Source organism: Capsicum annuum, chromosome 3, assembly GCF_002878395.1.
Source record: "Capsicum annuum cultivar UCD-10X-F1 chromosome 3, UCD10Xv1.1, whole genome shotgun sequence".
Taxonomy (NCBI): domain Eukaryota; kingdom Viridiplantae; phylum Streptophyta; class Magnoliopsida; order Solanales; family Solanaceae; genus Capsicum; species Capsicum annuum.
In genome coordinates, this window is record NC_061113.1 from 8,438,268 (window position 1) to 8,457,144 (window position 18,877).

At 35.5% G+C, this 18,877-nt stretch overlaps 2 protein-coding genes across 2 annotated transcripts; one reads left to right on the plus strand and one right to left on the minus strand.

Annotated features, from left to right (window-relative positions):
• Window positions 1-5,174: 5,174 nt before the first annotated feature.
• On the plus strand, window positions 5,175-13,027 carry LOC107864555 (histone-lysine N-methyltransferase family member SUVH9). Its single transcript, XM_016710967.2, has 2 exons — window positions 5,175-7,697; window positions 12,531-13,027. Exon 1 carries the CDS (start codon window positions 5,539-5,541, stop codon window positions 7,624-7,626), a length of 2,088 nt encoding a protein of 695 aa, XP_016566453.1. The 5' UTR covers window positions 5,175-5,538; the 3' UTR covers window positions 7,627-7,697; window positions 12,531-13,027.
• Window positions 13,028-13,499: 472 nt separating this feature from the next.
• LOC107864556 lies at window positions 13,500-18,252 on the minus strand. The gene is made up of 4 exons (XM_016710968.2): window positions 17,984-18,252; window positions 16,648-16,715; window positions 16,387-16,522; window positions 13,500-13,892 (listed from the first exon to the last, which is right to left on the minus strand). The coding sequence occupies exons 1-4, from the start codon at window positions 18,126-18,128 to the stop codon at window positions 13,816-13,818; spliced, it is 426 nt and encodes a 141-aa protein (XP_016566454.1). The 5' UTR covers window positions 18,129-18,252; the 3' UTR covers window positions 13,500-13,815.
• Between the last annotated feature and the right edge of the window lie 625 nt (window positions 18,253-18,877).

An 18,877-nucleotide genomic window follows, 5' to 3' on the forward strand; every position in this document is an offset into this window, starting at 1 on the left:
CGTATGGGGGGAGGGGGGGGCTGGAAGAGTGTTGGGGTGGGGTGGGGTGGGGCTGGGAGGGGTGTGGGGAGCGCCTGGTGAGGTGCGGGGGGTGGGGGTGGGTGAGTACAAGGCTGGGGGTGGGGTGGGATGGGGCTGGGTAAGGTGTGGGGGGTGGGGATGGTCTGGGGTGGGGGTGGGGAAGGGCTAGATGAGTGTTGGGGTGGAGTAGGGGGCTGGGGGCTTGGGGTGGGGTTGGATGGGGCTGGGAGGGGTGTGGGGAGCGGCTGGTAAGGTGCGGGGGGTGGGGGTAGGTGGGTACAGGACTGGGGGTGGGGTGGGATGGGGTTGGGTAAGGTGTGGGGGTGGGGATGGGCTGGGGTGGGAGTGGGGAAGGGCTAGACGGGTGTTGGGGTGGGGTAGGGGGCTGGGGGTGAGGTTGGATGGGGCTGGGTGGGTGTGGGGGTGGGAAGGGAAAAAATATTTTTAAAAAAAAATTAAAAATATTTTTTAAATGTTTTTATAATTTTTAAAAATAATTTTAAAATATTTTAAAATTATTTTTAAATTTTAAAAAAAAATTTAAATTATTTTTAAATATAAAAAGATGGAGGAAAAACAAGATCCTTTTATTTAAAAAAAATAAAAATATTTTTAAATTATTTTTAAATTTTTAAAAATATTTTTAAATTTTAAAAAATGGAGGAAAAAAATGACCATTTTAATTTTTTTTTTTTTTTTAAATTAACATTATTTTTAATTTTTATTATTATTTTAATATAAAATTGGCCAAAAGTTGACCCGCACACGCACCACTAGGCGAGTGGTTACACTCTCCTTGTCCTAGTCACTATGACTTTGCCACATAGGCAAAGTCAACGGTCAAAGGGTGTGAAATATTGTTTTTTGATGGGTTCAATGATTCAGATAACAAACATGTAAGTAGAAGTGTTCAACTTACAAAACTGACATAGTAGAGGGGTCTAGAGGGTCATTTTGCCTAATCTAAAATACCACTTCTTTAGAAATAAAATAAAAAATCATTTACAAACTCATAAAGTAATGACATATTTTGTATATTCTCATAAATAAAGTTTAAATATTGAATAATATACCTAATATTGTGTACAACAACAATATACCTAATACATTCACATAAAACGAAATCTAAGAAAATAATAAAGAGTTAATATATAAAAATGACCCTAAACTTGACACCAAATTCCTTAAACTTTGATAGTGTACAAATAGAACCTTTAACTATTCAAAATCTTCACAAATATGACCTCCGATTTTGCAACCCCATGCGTGAGTCTCACTCGCGCCTACGTGAAAATGTAATCTAATCACACGGTGCCACGTCGCTAAAAGGGCTGACTTGGAGAGAGGTCATATTTGTGCAGTTTTGAATAATTAAAAGTCATATTTGTGCACTGTCAAAGTTTTTGCTTTTTGTGTTAAAACGACGTTGTTTTCATTATTATTATTATTATTTTATTATTATTATTTATTTATTTATTAAAAAAAAAAAACAGCCACTAGCAGGGATCGAACTCGCACAATTGGCTGAAGGAAGCGCCCAAGAAGAGCAAATAACACCACTGGGCTATCTAAGTGTCTTGCTTCATGTGGTTCAACATAAATATACATTTCTATCTTATATATATACAACGTAATTTTTTTATCGAGGGGGTTCGGGTGAACCCCATGGCAACCACGTAAGTTCGTCCCTCGTTAATTTAATAACATTTTAATAACGTTAATTTAATAACATTTTAATTACGTTAATTTGATAACGTTGGTTTAATATACTACTACTACTATCCTTAATAACATTAATTTAATAACGTTTTATTAAAATTATAATTTTTATTATTATTAGTATAGTTTCATCTTTAATTTAATATTTAAATAAATAATATTTAGATATATTATATAACTTAAATTCATCCTCTGCTTTATAATATATATACATACCCACTCTATTTTTTCGTTTGAGGCTGATCCGCCTATTAATAAATCTTCAATATTGCTGTTTTTACTCAATGACAAAAGAAATTAGATGTCATTTTCATCTTTGAACCAAAAATAATGAAAAAATAATAGTGAAAAGTCATTTAAATTTCACATTTGTGCAGTTTTGAATAGTTAAAGGTCATATTTGTGCACTATCAAAGTTTAAGGTCATATTTATGTATTATGCCCTTAGATTTTAAGTTGGACACGCCCAGTTTTGCGTGTTGAATACGCGTTTTGCCACGTAGGATTAGAGGTCATATTTGTGCAATTTTGAATAGTTAAAGGTCATATTTGTGCACTATCAAAGTTTAAGGTCAAAGTTATAATTTGGTGTCAAGTTTAGGATCATTTTTATGTATTAACTCAAAATAATATCATGTACAATAATAACATAACTGATAGAGATAATACATAAATATGACTCTAATTTGACACCAAATTATAACTTTGACCTTAAACTTTGATAGTCCACAAATAGGACCTTTAACTATTCAAAACTTGACCAAATATGACCTCCGATTTTGCAACCCCATGCGTGAGTTTCACTCGCGCCTACGTGGAAAGGTAATCCAATCACACGGTGTCATGTCGTTAAAAGGGCTGACTTGGAGAGAGGTCATATTTGTGCAGTTTTGAATAGTTAAAGGTCATATTTGTGCACAGTCAAAATTTTGCTTTTTGTGTTAAAACGACGTTATTTTTTTTAATTTTTATTATTATTATTATTAATTTTTTATTTATTTCTATAACAGCAACGCCTAACTTTTTTTTAATTAAAAAATTGAACCCGTGCAGTAGGCTGAAGGAAGCGCCTAAGAAGAGCAAATAACACCGCTGGGCTATCTAAGTGTCTTGTTTCATGTGGTTCAACATTAATATACGTACATAAATATAGATTTTCTACCTTATATATATAACGTAATTTTTTTTACCGTGGGGGTTCGGGTGAACCCCATGGCAACCACGTAGGTCCTCCCTTGCGTTAATTTAATAACGTTTTGATAACGTTAATTTAATAACATTGTAATAACATTAATTTAATAATGTTAATTTAATATACTACTACTACTATCCTTAATAACGTTAATTTAATAACGTTTTATTAAAACTATAATTTTTATTATTATTAGTATAGTTTCATCTTTAATTTAATATTTAAATAAATTATATTTAGATATATTATATAACTTAAATTCGCCCTCTATTTTATAATATATATACATATCCGCTCTATTTTTTCGTATGAGGCTGATCCGCCTATTAATAAATCTTCAATATTGCTGTTTTTCCTCAATGACAAAAGAAATTAGATGTTATTTTCATCTTTGAACCAAAAATAATTAAAAAATAATAGTGAAAAGTCATTTAAAGGTCTTATTTGTGCAATTTTGAATAGTTAAAAGGTCATATTTGTGCACTGTCAAAGTTTAAGGTCATATTTATGTATTATGCCCTTAGATTTTATGCTGGACGCGCCCAATTTTGCGTGTTGAACACGCGTTTTGCCATATAGGATCGAAGGTCATATTTGTCCAGTTTTTAATAGTTAAAGGTCATATTTGTGTACTGTCAAAGTTTAAGGTCAAAGTTATAATTTGGTGTCAAGTTTAAGGTCATATTTATGTATTATCTTTAACTGATATAATTCTATAAAACAGGATTTGAGGAATACTCAATACTGTGTACCTCGAAAAAATAGAGTGATTATTGTATCTCGTGAAATAAAGAGATTATTTTCGATATGCTCTATACATTCATCAAAGAAATAATATTGTGTACGCTAATAAAATATCCAATATAATTTTATAAAATAGGATATGAGGAATATACGATATTGTGTGCCTCATGAAAATAATGAGACTGTTGTACCTCGTGAAATAGAGAGATTGTTTTCTATACGCTCTATACTTTCATAAAAACAACAACATCGTATAAAATAATAACATATAATATAATTCTATAAAATAAAATCTAAGGAATACACAATATCGTGTACCTCGTGAGAACAGAGAGACTGTTGTACCTTGTGAAATAAAGAGACTTTTTTCGATATGCTCTATACTCTTATTAAGGAAATAACATTGTGTACAATAATAACATATCCGATATAATTCTATAAAATAGGATATGAGGAATACACAATATCGTGTACCTCGTGAAAATAGAGAGACTATTGTAGCTCGTGAAATAAAGAGACTGTTTTCAATACACTATACACTTTCATTAAGGAAATAATATCATATACAATAATAACATATTCAATATAATTTTGTGAAATAGGACACGAGGAATACACAATATCGTGTACCTTGTGAAAATAGAGTCTGACGTACCTCGTGAAATAGAGAGATTGAAATACACAATACTGTGTACTCGTGAAAATAAAGAGACCGTTGTACTTCGTGAAATAGAGAGATTAAAATACACAATATCGTGTATCTCGCGAAAATAGAGAAACCGCTGTACCTCGTTAAATAGAGCGATTGAAATACATAATATCATGTACCTCGTGAAAATAGAGAGACTGTTGTACCTCGTGAAATAAAGAGATTGAAATACATAATATCGTATATCTCGTGAAAATAGAGAGACTGAAATACACAATATCGTGAATCTCGTGAGAAAAAAGAGACTGGTGTACCTCGTGAAATAGAGAGATTGAAATACACAATATCGTGCACGTCGTGAAAATAGAGAAACTGTTGTACCTCGTGAAATAGAGAAATTGAAATACACAATATCGTATACCTCGTGAAAATACAGAGACCATTGTATCTCGTGAAATAAAAAGATTGAAATACATAATATCGTGTACCTTGTGAAAATAGAGAGACTATTATACCTCGTGAAATAAAGAGACTGAAATACACAATATCACGTACCTCGTAAAAATAGAGAGACTGTTGTACCTCGTGAAATAAAGAGATTAAAATACACAATATCGTATACCTCATGAACATAGAGAAACTATTGTAACTTGTGAAATAGAGAGATTGATATATATATAATATCGTATACCTCATGAACATAGAGAGACTGTTGTATCTCGTGAAATAGAGAGATTAAAATACACAATATTGTATACCTCATGAGTATAGAGAAACTGTTGTATCTCGTGAAATACAGAGATTAAAATACATAATATTGCGTACCTTGTGAAATAGAGAAATTGAAAGATATAATATTGTGTACCTCATGAAAATAAAGAAACTATTATATCTCATGAAATTGAGAGATTGAAATATATAATATCTTGCATCTCATGAAAATAGAGAGGCTGTTATAGCTCGTAAAATAGAGAGATTGTTTTCGCTCTGTACTTTCATCACAAAAATAAATTTCCAGTGATCTTAATTCACATCTTCTTCTCCACCTCTTTTACCTGTCAAACACACACACTCTTTTTCCTCCATTTCAATTACCAAAAACCTCCCTCACCATCCCCATAAACCCCAAAATCTTCCTCCTCCTTCCATGTCCTAAACTCCCTACCCCCACGCCACCCCACCCCCACCCCCACCCCCAAAACCCCACAAAAAAATGGGTTCTTTAGTACCATTTCAAGACTTGAATCTTCAACCTGAACCCACAAATCCAAGAATTATCCCAAAAATTGAACCAAAACTTGAACCCCTTGATGAATATACACAAGCTGATCTTCAAACCCCACCTTTTTTTCCCAACCCTAGTCCCAATTTCAGCTCCAGTGGGTCTGGTAGTTCACCTTTTACCTGTAACAGCAACGTTCAATTACCTACAAGCTCAACTGTACACGAAATTCCACCACTTGGGTCTGATGATACTACAGTTTATTCCGAGTATAATCGCATTTCTGAGCTATTTAAAGAAGCTTTTGCTAGAAAAATGCAGCAACAGCAGCGTTTCGGAGAAATTGAGGTTGTCGGAAGAAACCATCAAGATTCGGAAAATCAGGATTTGGGTGTTATAGCAGAAGAGGAGGTTGTGGAGGACCCGGATTCACGTGCTCTTGTTCCGGTGAGTAATGAGAATAATCAGGTTTCGGAAGTGGTGGTTACTAAGAGGAAGTATCAGCAACGTTCTTCGGAATTGGTTAGAGTTACAGATCTTAAACCCGAAGATCAGGTGTATTTTCGCGATGCTGTAAGGAAGACGAGAATGTTATATGATTCACTTAGGATTTTAGCGATGGCGGAGGATGAAGGGAGTCAGCATTTGGGTACTTATAGGAGGCCAAGAGGGGATTTGAAAGCTTGTCAGATATTGCGGGAACATGGGTTGTGGATGAATCGCGATAAGCGGATTGTTGGGGCGATACCTGGAGTGCTTATTGGTGATGTGTTCTTTTTCAGGATGGAGCTTTGTGTTGTTGGATTACATGGTCAAGCTCAAGCTGGAATAGATTATGTACCTGCTAGTCAAAGCTCGAATCGAGAGCCAATTGCTACGAGTGTGATTGTTTCAGGTGGGTACGAGGATGATCAGGATGGAGGTGATGTGATTATATATACGGGACATGGTGGACAGGATAAGTATTCGAGGCAATGCGTGCATCAGAAGCTGGAATGTGGGAATTTGGCGTTGGAGAGAAGTATGCATTATGGAATTGAGGTAAGGGTGATTCGTGGTTTTAAATACGAAGGAAGTGGTAGTGCTAGTGGAAAGGTTTATGTGTATGATGGATTATATAGAATTGTTGAATGCTGGTTTGATATTGGAAGGTCTGGATTTGGAGTGTATAAATATAAGCTTGTTAGGATAGACAATCAAGAAGAGATGGGAAGTGCTATTCTTCGTTTTGCGCAGAATATTAGGATGAGACCGTTGGAAGCTAGGCCTACTGGTTATGTTACTCTTGATATATCAAGGAAAAAAGAAAACGTGCCTGTGTTTCTTTTCAACGACATTGATGATAATCATGATCCGGCTTATTTTGAATATCTAGCAAAAACTGTTTATCCTCCATATGTTTATCAGAATGTGGGCAGTGGATGTGAGTGCATTGATGGGTGTGCTGATAATTGTTATTGTGCTCTAAGAAATGGCGGTCAATTTGCCTATGATTATAATGGGATATTAATGAGAGGCAAACCGTTAGTATTTGAATGTGGACCACATTGTCGATGTCCTCCAACTTGTCGAAATCGAGTGACTCAGAAAGGTTTGAGGAACAGATTTGAAGTGTTTCGGTCGAGAGAGACTGGTTGGGGAGTTAGGTCACTGGACTTGATCCAAGCTGGGTCTTTTATCTGTGAGTTTACTGGGGTTGTACTCACACGAGAGCAAGCACAAATTTTTACTATGAATGGTGATAGTTTAGTCTATCCAAGTCGCTTTCCTGAGAGATGGGCAGAATGGGGAGATTTGTCGCAAATATATCCTAACTATGTTCGACCAACATACCCCTCCATTCCTCCTTTGGATTTTGCAATGGATGTGTCAAGAATGAGGAATGTAGCATGTTATATCAGTCACAGTTCAAGTCCCAATGTCTTGGTGCAGCCTGTGCTTTATGATCACAACCATGTAGCATTCCCCCACCTGATGCTCTTCGCAATGGAGAATATTCCCCCTCTAAAGGAGATCAGTATTGATTATGGAGTAGCGGATACAGATGAATGGGCTGGGAAGCTTGCCATCTGTGATTGATTAACTTATAGTAGTTCATCCAATTTTGAAAATGATGAGGCACAGACATTTCTGGCACATCGTTTCCTGAGGTAATTAAAACATTCAAGTGAATAATTCTTGTTGAACTCAAAATTGTAATGACATTCAGCAACATGTTTTCTAGAGGGCTGACTATGCTAATTATCAGTCTACTGGTATTGGTCATCTTCTTACTCTAGCGACCTATGACTTTTATTCTGAATCTCTCTTTAGAAGCGGTCTTAGGCCCTTGAAATGAAAATACTGAGACTGTTCTCGTTAAAATGTTGTGGCAGACTTAAATTTATTTAGCTGTGCCGACTTTTGGACGTGCCATTTTCTTTCTAATGTGAATTCTAAAAAGCTGGTTGGAACTCCAATTTGCTTGGTTGGATTTTTTTTTTTTCAATATATAATATGCTGCATGGATGCATCTTAACTGACTTGTTGAATGAATTTGAACTTCTTTTCATGCTGGTTAATAAGAATTTCCTTTTCCATCCCTGGTTGTCTTTTTAATGGTTTAATTATGTTTTTGCCTTTTATTAGTTGTTCTCTTTTCCTGATAATAGCCCCTTCTCTTTAGATTTCATGTCTAAGAGCCCTCTGCGCAGCTGCTAAGAAGTAGAGACTCTCTTGTCACATACTAGTTGTACAACATTTTTTGGGTACCAAGGGTGTGCCAGCTCAATAAAGGGGGTAAAAACCGTAGGAGAGCGGGGACAAAAATTTTAGATGATTTTTTCCCCATCCGCATTAGTTTTGGTGGAGAGATTACACGGTACTTGTGTTGGTCACCGCCGTAAACTAGTTTGACTAGCTATTAGATTTAGAGTCCGTTTTGTTTTGTTGATTCCCCACTTTGTGGGAATATATTGGGTTTGTTGTTGTTTGTTTTGTTGATTAAAGTAGATGAAAAGCATTAAACACTAAAGTTGAGGTAAATAAGCATTTATGTGGTTGATTTAAAGTGCTGAAACTGATAATAAGTATTTTATTCATTAAAATGACTAAAATTCCCTTTAGGATATTTACAAAGGATATAAATTTTAAACTAATTTTACATGGAAAAGGACAAAAGACAAACGGAATTGAGTGGGAGTTCGGGGTTATCTTTTTTGTAAGGGTATGTTGGTGATTACCAAAACAATCGGGATAAAGTAGTAAAGTCTTGTCTAAATTAGACGATTGAAAAATTCTGGTGCTTATAAAAGAGGGATTAAAGTGAGGTTTTGTAATGTGAAAAAATGTACATTTGCTGAGAAATTATCAAGAAACTTCATATGAGTTTTGATTTATACCAATATCAATCTCGTTCAAAGGGAGGTTTTATTTTGGAAATGGACCTTAAAGTGAAGTAGGTTAGATATGCACCAAGTGGAGGCAGCTATACTAATGGAGTTGTCTTTTGTTTTTTTAGGGGAAAAAGGGTCTAGTATTTGAAACAAAGATAGTAATATAATTATGTTATAATACTAAAAGGATCAACTGGAGGAAAGAACACTTGCCCCAGTGCCATATTTTATTAGTTTCTTGGTGTTCAAGTATCAATTGCAACATGAGCTATGCTGTTGAGTATTATGCGTGCTCCAATTGTTAATTTTCTCATTTAAGAAATGTTCAAAGCTTCATTTTATCTTGAAGTACCTTTGAACAGATCGGACGAGTTACATGGTGTCTTATAGTGGCTTAATTACATGGAACTGTGTTTCCTTAAGTGGTCAGTGATCACGTTCAAGAAGAGAAAGAGGTTTGGGTGCGGGGTGGGAAAGGGAGGGAGAGAACTTGTCTTGAAACTCATATCAATCTTTGTGAAAAAAAAAAGGAGTTCCTTAGGTGTCTGTCACCTTTACAAACGAGGTCACGTTTAAAGAGTAAAAATTGTTCCTCACCATTAGAGGAGGATAGATATGGCAATGGTAGGAACCAGGTGAGACGCGTTCCCCTGCTAATGTCCCAAACTACCTGTGCCAACTTGCCCCGACATGACCCAATATACTTTCTTTTCATTAATTTTTAGTCCCTTTTTCATCATTTTAATTATTTATTGTATTTCCCAAATATGGTTTTAACATTTGAAGGAAGAAACATCAATAGATGACATAAGTGAATAAAAAATGGATACCCTTATTTAAATATAAATGGGATACCAGATGTAAAAACCTTAAAAATTGAAAAGGTTCAGGTGGTGTACCATTGCACCTACCTCTTTGCTCTAATTTGAAAGTAACGGATTTTTTTTCCAACCTTGTTGGATCACAACTAAGAGTTCAACCAAGCCTTCTCCTATCCAACTTAGCGTTGTTTTCATCCATTGAGGTGGATATATAATTTAAAGTTTCCTTTTTTAGTGGAAAAGATGGTACATGATTCTTTGCTCAAGTAGTAAAGAATATGCACATGTATATGATAGCTAAATACCATTCTTTTTGTTTTACCTTATACGATCCTTTTTCATTTCGTACAATTTCAAAAAGATTTTCAAGAAAGACTGAATGCCTTAAAGTTATGTTTCTTTAGTAGCCACCCAAGGGTGTGCCTAGTGGGCACCGTAGTGGGAGGGGAACCACGAGGTCATAGGTTCAAATCCCTACGGAGACAGAAATGCACTAGGTGATTTCTTCTCATCTGCCTAAACCTTAGTAGACAAAGTTACCTGGAATCTATGTTGGTGGAAGGTAGCACGCTAAGTTGCTCGGACTCTCCAAAAATGTTGCCGCAACTGTATCGGATCCTTCAAAAATACACTATTTCGGAGGATCCGTCGCGCATCCGTCTACATTTTTGAAGAGTCCGAGTAACATAGGTAGCACGTACCTGATAAATTAGTCGGTGCACACAAGCTGGCTGCCTAGACACCACCTTCGTAAAAAAGGTGCTAATTCTTTCATATAGTTTTTGGGTTTTTTGGGTCTTTGAGTCAATAGTAACTTCTGGCTTCTTGTAAATTACCTTATTTAATGTGTTTATTGGCTTGTTCAACCTGACAACATTCATGAGTTGCCAATTCAACTGCCCCTCGGATGTGAGGTTGAGAAGTACCATGCAATTGACGCCCATTCCATATGGAAACTTTAATCTGATTATTCTATTTTTTTTTTAAAGACATGCTTTTATAAGAATTGATATTACGTGTTGATAGGTAGGAAGTTAATCTTCCATTGGTTTAAAAACAATTCAATTTTAGGAAGCGCATGCAAGCAGTAGATTATGGATAAACTCTAATGTCACTAGGAATTGCAAATATTTGTTTGTGTATTAATAATAGGTAACTCTTGGAGCTTTTGCTCCGTGGTAAAAGCGCAAAGTGTGATGTTTGGATTAGACACATGTCATGAGTTCGAACTTTGCTACAGACAAAAGCCTGATATATTTAAGTGGTGAAGAGCAGGACTGACCGATTATCCTCCGTGTCTTGAATCGTATGCCAACAAGTCCGTTTTCCTAAAAGAGAAGTACAAGCTACTTTTGTCAACGTAGTAATACTTGTGATAGTAATACACATAAGCGGTATGATCTTCCCTTTTCCTATTTGCTTCTTTATCTTTTAATTGATCTTTAATTATTGTGTTTTCTGATAAACTAAACTTGCTTATACTTTTGCCTTTTACTTTTCGACTCCCTGTAGGAGTTTGGGGTGAAGCTTTTTTAGGCATGGGAATTTCCTCCTGTCCTTTTGATTTTCTAATGACTGACTCTCTCTCCTCCTAAATGAAACTGTTATTTGTTATGCACCTTCGGGGACTTCTAATAAGATTCTTTTCCTTTTGGGGGAGAGTTTTCTAAAACGGCTCCACACGGTGCATGCATGTTTTCTAAATGTGCTTTCATATGACCTTCTAGTGTTGTTTATATTGTATTAGCTGATGCCTGCCATCAAGTAAGATAAGAAATTCAGCTACCTTCTTTCTCATTTAGTGCCCTTGTACTAAATCGTGGAGAAGGTCACCTTTGCGTCTTTTCTAAATGGGTGCGATCTTAGCGAGGGATCACACTCCTTTTTTGCTCTTCTTTCAAAAGTATCACTTGTCCTCCTTTTTCCAGATGGAGATCTCAGTTAGGGGTCGTTTGGTAGAGTGTATAAGAATAATGCAAAATATGGTGTATTAGTAATGCTTGTGTTAGCTATGCTTGCATTAGTTATGCTTGTATTTTTCTTATGCAGTGTTTGGTTCGATGTATTAAAAATAACATGAATTACGTAATTTCTAAATTTTTTTTATTTTTTTACATAATACCCTTAATATATATAATGAAAGGGATGCGGAAATTTTTTTGAGGGATAATAGTGTCTTTAAGCATGTTAATGCATGCATTAGATCCATTGCATTACTAATGCGATGGATTTTGAAGTATTAGTAATACATGCCTCAATATACAATAGAGTGTATAACTAATGGGGTAAAAAGATATACCAAACAAGGTTCTACTAATACACATTAAACTAATGCATGCATTAACTTTTCAATACACACTACCAAACGACCCCCATTGGTTTGGTAAGTACTAGTTATCGTATACTTTTGCCGGGGGTCTATTGGAAACAGCCTCTCTACTTCTTCGGAGGTAGCGGTATGGACTGCGTAGATCTTGTCCTCCCCAGACCCCACTTTGTGGGAATACACTGGGTTTGTTGTTGTTGTTGTATTTATCGTATGCTTTTCATAGTTTTTTCTGGTCATATACCGTTTCAGTTATACTTCTAGGACTTCATCCACAGCCACTTGTTTCCATAATTGAAATTCATAACATATAGTTTAGCCTCCGCTACGTTTACTGGTTTATCATTGTGCGTACTGCTGATACCTTTGTTTTGTCGGGAAGCAACATACTAGCGGCAGTCGCTCACAGCTGCTTTCTACCTAAGCTTATGCTGATTCTATTTACTTTTTTATCTCATGCAGATGAAGGGCAAGTATTCGCAAACTGTTACCCTGCTAAAACAAGTTGCTCCGTTTGCTGTTCTTTCATCAGTTGTAGATCCTATTGCTGTATATATCACGGTGTTCAATGACTAGCTAGAAGAAAAAAGAAAACGATATTGCAATTTCTCACTACCCATGCTATGGGAGGAACTCTTTTAAGTTTTAACCGACTCACTTTGCTAGAGCTAACCTGCTACTAGTGTTCTTGTCTGTAAGAGCTTTCGTAGGTTGTAGTAATAGCTTGTATATATGAAGATTAAACTTGTTTATTCTGTACAGAAGATTGTATCGATATCGTGCTAAATGAATAACTGGAGTGAAGTTCAAATGCTATTTGCTAGATAAAGAGGGAAGCACCTAATATATGGTACAAATTAGGTATGCTGGTAAATTTTGAATGGATCAAAGAGGCATAGGAAATATGTTACTACCAGATTTTCCCTCTGGATATGACAATGCAAGTTTTATTTATTGTATTCTGCCTCGTCTTTAAACCCTTATTGTTCTCTGAATAAACTCATTTTGCTTGATTTAGTCAAGTTATTTTTTTTAAAAAAAAATTGAGCTGTGATGCTTTGATTTTGTTCGTATAGTATCTTGTCATGGCTTTTCGCTTCCAATGTTTTCTTTTTTGAGGGTTAATCGGAGACAACCTCTAATTCCCAATGTAGGAATAAGGTTTGCGTGCATTTTACTCTTTCAAGACCTGGGATTACGTTGGATATGTTGTTGAGCTGTGATGTTTTGGTTGTATACTTGTATCTTTGCAAATTTTACTATTTCATGCATTTGCTTAGCCACACAAATGTCTATGATTTATTCTACGCCACAACTTTCAAAAGATCTTCATTTAATTTTGAAGTTGAATGCTCAGCCAAACACCATCACATAAATTGATGATGATGATGAGGAAGCTAACTGGACCCTGACCCTGACTTAACAGTTACATAAATGCTAATTAGATGCTGACATTTCAACTAACTGGACAAATATACACTGTTGATATGACAGACAATCCAATTGACCAAGTTTTTGGAAGATAACAAATACTACCTTGGTTGAGTAGCACATAAACAACTTTTCTCCTGTTGAGGACAAACTACAAGGTTTTGCTGCTTCTAAGAGCAGAAGCAGTTTTCCCAGGTTAAGACAAATATAAAGCTAAAATGATACATGATCAATAGACATATCTGTTATACAATTATAGCACACACATATACACCTGATGTTCTCAAACCCCCCTCAAAGATTTCAGACTGTTACGTTACAAGGTGGTTCCGTTCTTTTCAAGTTCGCGCTGCCTGGCTCTTTCCATCTTTCGTTTACGCCATTCCTCCACAACTGTACAATTGCAGTAAAATGAAGAAGATACTCATTATTATAGGAACATGTTTAGCAAAGAAAGAAAAGAAGGAACGATGTTTTACATAATAGAGTCTGAAAAGGGCAAAAAACCTCTCACCTAAGCAAATTCTACAATAACAACCCGCCCAATGTATTCCCACATAGTGGGGTCTGGGGAGGGTGATGTGTATGCAGACCATACCATTACCTCAGATGAAGTAGAGAGGCTGTTTACAATAGACCCCCGGCTCAGGACAGAAACTAAGCAAATTCTATCTCATTCAAAAATAGTTTACTGTGGCAGCAGAAAATGTTCGGATTAAGTAGATGAGTAAATCTATACCATAGATGCAATGCTAGCTCAGAATTCTGTTTGTCATTTGAAAACACTAACTTCTTATGTTCATGCTTGTTTTCTCACAACTATTGGTTCTCATCGGTGCAAGGGATGACTCCTGCATGGAATGAGAATATACAGCACAGGAGAAGCCGCTGCAAAACCATCTTAGATTGTAGAATATGCTCCAACCACGTGTACGAGATACACACAACAAAATCCTCATGGATTTCCCTGGTCTAACATGCATTATTGTGTGACTAGTATCAACCCATTAGCCCCGAGTCTTTATGAAAATTAACAGGAGCTAACACCATCGACATAGGGTTCTTGCTTGTGTTGAGGCTACAATCATTTATGATGGAGCATATAGCAGATTAAGGCTCGATAGTTTGAAGATGAGAAATTGTGAGCTGAAAGGTGAGGACAATGAAGAAATTTTGGATCCGGAAGGTGTTGCTAAGGATCAAAGATCGCATTTGTGTTCCTAGAGTGGATGACTTGAGAAGTCAGTCCTAGCACTCAAGATTCTTTATACCTAATTGCAGCACATGAACTATATCCAGGTTTAGCTCTGTGAGCCTATCCAAGTACTAATGAACATGGCAGCCAAACATAGTTTTGTCACTTCCCTATGTCCAATTCATGCTACATGATAGAAGGGTGGCACCTATTGTTTACACCTAAGAGAATGAAAGGGGAAAATAGCATGACGATATACTTATGCTGGCAACACCTGATTACTCGTCTTCTAAGACCAACCTGCTAGACATTAACAGATACAACCACCTCACCCATTCTCATATGCAAATCTTATTTCATTATGTACATCACATTTATAAAATTCTAAACTATATCTCCATTATTATTTGTGTCAACTTTGTCTAATGTTACTGTAAAAAAAAAAGTTATTTTTACGTTAGAAATTCTAAGAAAACAAGAAAAATAAAACGACTGCAACAACACTTGGGACTGATTTCACTGCCAAAGCGAAAATCTGCTGCTTGGTTTATTATGTGGAAGTGGATCCAGATGGCAAAAATGATTGGCTGAAGGTTCACCGATCGCCAAAGGATACACCCAATTTTATAACCTCGATTAGAGTGAGACATTCTCTTGGGTTGCTAACAATTATCAACATGCATCATTGACCGCTTGGTCAGCTTGACATTAACAAAGTTTTTTGTGTATGGTGAACTAGCTGAGGAGGTATATATGGAGCAACAGAGGAGGTATATATGGAGCAACAATTTGATTCGCAGGGCCGATCTTGGTATGCCATCACGAATGCTCATTATATGGTAAATAACCCGGATTGACATAGTTTGGAAGGCTCAGTTGTGTGGTCCAACTAGCAGAGTGGGATGACTTGAAGTGAAGCTGGTTCTTTAGTTTCTTTCATTATGATGGTCATTATAAACATATTTATCTAAACTCAAGCAGTATTTATTTGATCGCTTTGAGGCCAAAGCATGGAAAAATTAAAAAAAAAAATTACCTTACGGAAATTGAGGTAGCATAGTCCAAGATAAACATTATCATCTTACAAAGAAAGTACATTTTGGACATACTAGAGGGAAATAAAATCCAGGAAGACCCTGATGGGTATAGAAACTTCAGCAGAACAATTTCACAATCACATAACCAGATAATTCATTTACATTTCACAGTAAGTGTAGTCGGTCAATTTTTTAAAACTCCGTATAGTGGTTATTGAGATGCAGTAATCGACATTCTCAGGTACACCTAAAGAGCTCCAGGAAATGAATAATGAAGGTAGTCACAAAGTGTAGAAGTAGAATTTCGAGCTACAGTCCTACAACATCTTGTCATCTGATTAAAACTACCATGAGAAAAAGTGTATTTAAGTTGTCTTTGATACTGCCTCAATTCATTGGCGAATTTAGAAGGATGCAAATGAACTACATGTGCAATTCAAGTAAGTCAGATGACTCGTATAACGGTAAGTGTGATCCATAGAAGCTATACATTGACTGAAGCTTGCGGTGCCATTTAATTTAACACAATTTTTCTTTTACTGATTCCAAGAGCTGCAGAAGACCGTTGATGGATTCAGCATATGGCTAAGCATTATAGAGTCTTTTTGTGTCCAAAGATAAGAGAAGAGTGTCCAGAGGATTGTTGAAAAATTACCTTTCACGCTGCCTGAATCTGAATATGACCGATAATTATTCAGTCTAGATATGAGGTCTACTGCAGCAGTCTGCTTTGCATCCTTCTGTTGGACAGGATCTGGTTCGACATATGCTTCTTTCTGAATTTCCTTCACCTATCACGGCAGAAGATTTTATATACACTAAAAGTCACACAAACTAGAAAACAAAATAATACTATTGATGCACAACATCCTAATTATTCAGCTATAACAGAACAAGGAAAAAGGATGGTACACACTCTTTTAATTAGCTCCAAAGGCAACATAGCACGTCGAATCTCTTCTGCTTCTGTTATATACCTTTCAACTGCAAATCAAACAGCAAGATGCCATTTTAGCCATTCTCTTACCAGAGCTAGATTAGGTGATCTAGTGAGTTACTTGACTAGAAACTGAAATATCCTCGAACAACATTTTAAGAGCAAAAATGGATATATACATGCCCGTCTTTTATTTTGTTAGGCGGGAGGGAAATGGGAAGAGTCCTCTAACAGCTCTCGGGCCATGCTATTCTGAATGAGATTTGATGGCTTTTGCCGTCATATTAATTCACAAGGCGTCCTTCTATTCATGTTGCAGCCACTATACTACTGTCTTAACAAATTCCGAAAAACACGGATATCTTACTGCCTGTAAAATTTATTTGCACGATATGCTAAATTAAGGGGGCGGTTACAAAAAGTGGATGTTTCGGGAACTAGTATTGAGAAGTAGAGTATTTACATCATTTGGGTGGACAAAACGGACAACTTGTTGCTGAGGAGATCCTCGCAAACATCCTGCTGGACAAAAGATGGCGATTGCTCCAAAAAGTGTTCTGAGGTGGTGCTACTTCTACTCCAATGCTTGGCTAGTTCCAACTTCAGTCTATATCATCTTCTCTATTACCACTAACATAAACTATATCTTAATTGTGACTAGTTTAAGTCCCTCTCGAAAAGATCTTGTTCTATTTAAGCCAGAAATCTCACTAAATACTTTACATTACAGAGAATACAACAAACAGGCCGTAACTTTTTAATCTCGGATACTCTCAGTTATGCTTCCCCTTTCTGAACTTTCAATTCTGAGCTCAATTGGATACAAATCACTACAAAAAATACTTCCACAGCAAAGTACTTTAAAAAAAAAAAAAAAAAAAAAAAAAAAAGAGAAAATACTCTATTTTCACCTTGAACTATACGTGAAAAAAGCTGAGACACACCCGAACTTTAGAAGGTCCTTTTACCATTGGACTAATTAAAATCATATTTTTGACAATCTTAGTACCTACGTGTCACAACACATTGAAGGATCCGCGAAGGCACACGCGTGTGCCATGTAGACACTAAGATTGTCAAAAATACAATTTTAATTGAGCTCCTAAAGTTCGGTGTGTCTCAGTTTTTTCACGCATATAGTACAAGGTGGTAATAGAGCATTTTCACTTTTTTACTAATAATTTTTTATGTTTTTTGTTGCTACCCTAAGCAAAAACCCAAAAAAAATGAACAGAAAGAAACATAATTAACAAATTAGAAGCCCCAAAGAATAGTTGATCTAAAAATGAACAAAACTCAAAGAAAAGAGGGGAACCTGAAGATGGTTTGTTGGAAGAGAAGAAGAAGGTGTGAAGTAGAAAAAGGGCAGCAATGATATTGAACAAAGTGACAATAATTGTAGCATTCTTGAATGACCACCTTAATCTCCACCGTTGTTGTAGTACTTGTACCACCTCCATTTCAAAAAGGAAACTTCTTGATTTAGCAATTGAGCTTTGTCAGAGAAAATTTATTAGAGAAAATAAGAGGGTGTTTGGATGTACTATAAAAGTTGTGAAATTTGAAAAAATAATAAGTACTACTTGTCACCTTTTGACTTAATACATTCAATAAAAGAAATAATGAAAAAAATGTGCAAAAAATACCTTTACTTCAATCAAATTTATCGTTACATATCATGAACTTTGCGGAGGTCTTATAATCCACTCACACTATCTTTTACCTATTTAATTAACATATATTTACCTCTTAGCAAACATTTTTCTTATACATACAGTGATTCAAGTGTCAAATATATATCAATTAAATACGGTAAAAAGTAGTCTAGAAGAGTCATAGGACCCACGCAAAGTTCAGAATACGTCACTGTAAATTTTGTCAAAGTATAAACATTTTTAGCACCTATTTCTCAAAAATAATACTGGATATAGTGAATTTATCATATTATTTCTATTAATGAATAATAGTTAAAATTAAATTAAGGGTAAAATAAGAGATTTTATTTTGTCTATTCTTGATATGTTATAAATGACAAGTAAAATAAATATAAGAGACAAATAATTTAGAATGAATAGAGTAGTATTTGCTTTATTTTTACTCTAAGAATTTTTGTTTAAAAATCAAATTGGATGAATTTTAATTTATGTCTTGTGTAGATAGAAAATTTATTTTTCGCGAATATAATATATGAGACACACAATGCCCCATA

Excerpts from the sequence above, each read along its gene's own strand:
- LOC107864555 (XM_016710967.2), top strand. The coding sequence starts at position 5,539 with ATGGGTTCTTTAGTACCATTTCAAGACTTGAATCTTCAACCTGAACCC.
- LOC107864556 (XM_016710968.2), bottom strand. The coding sequence starts at position 18,128 with ATGGAGGTGGTACAAGTACTACAACAACGGTGGAGATTAAGGTGGTCA. Across the intron at positions 16,716-17,983 it reads TTCCAACAAACCATCTTCAG|TTGAAAGGTATATAACAGAA; the intron begins GTTCCCCTCTTT and ends TTTGATTTGCAG. Across the intron at positions 13,893-16,386 it reads AGATTCAGGCAGCGTGAAAG|TTGTGGAGGAATGGCGTAAA; the intron begins GTAATTTTTCAA and ends GCAATTGTACAG.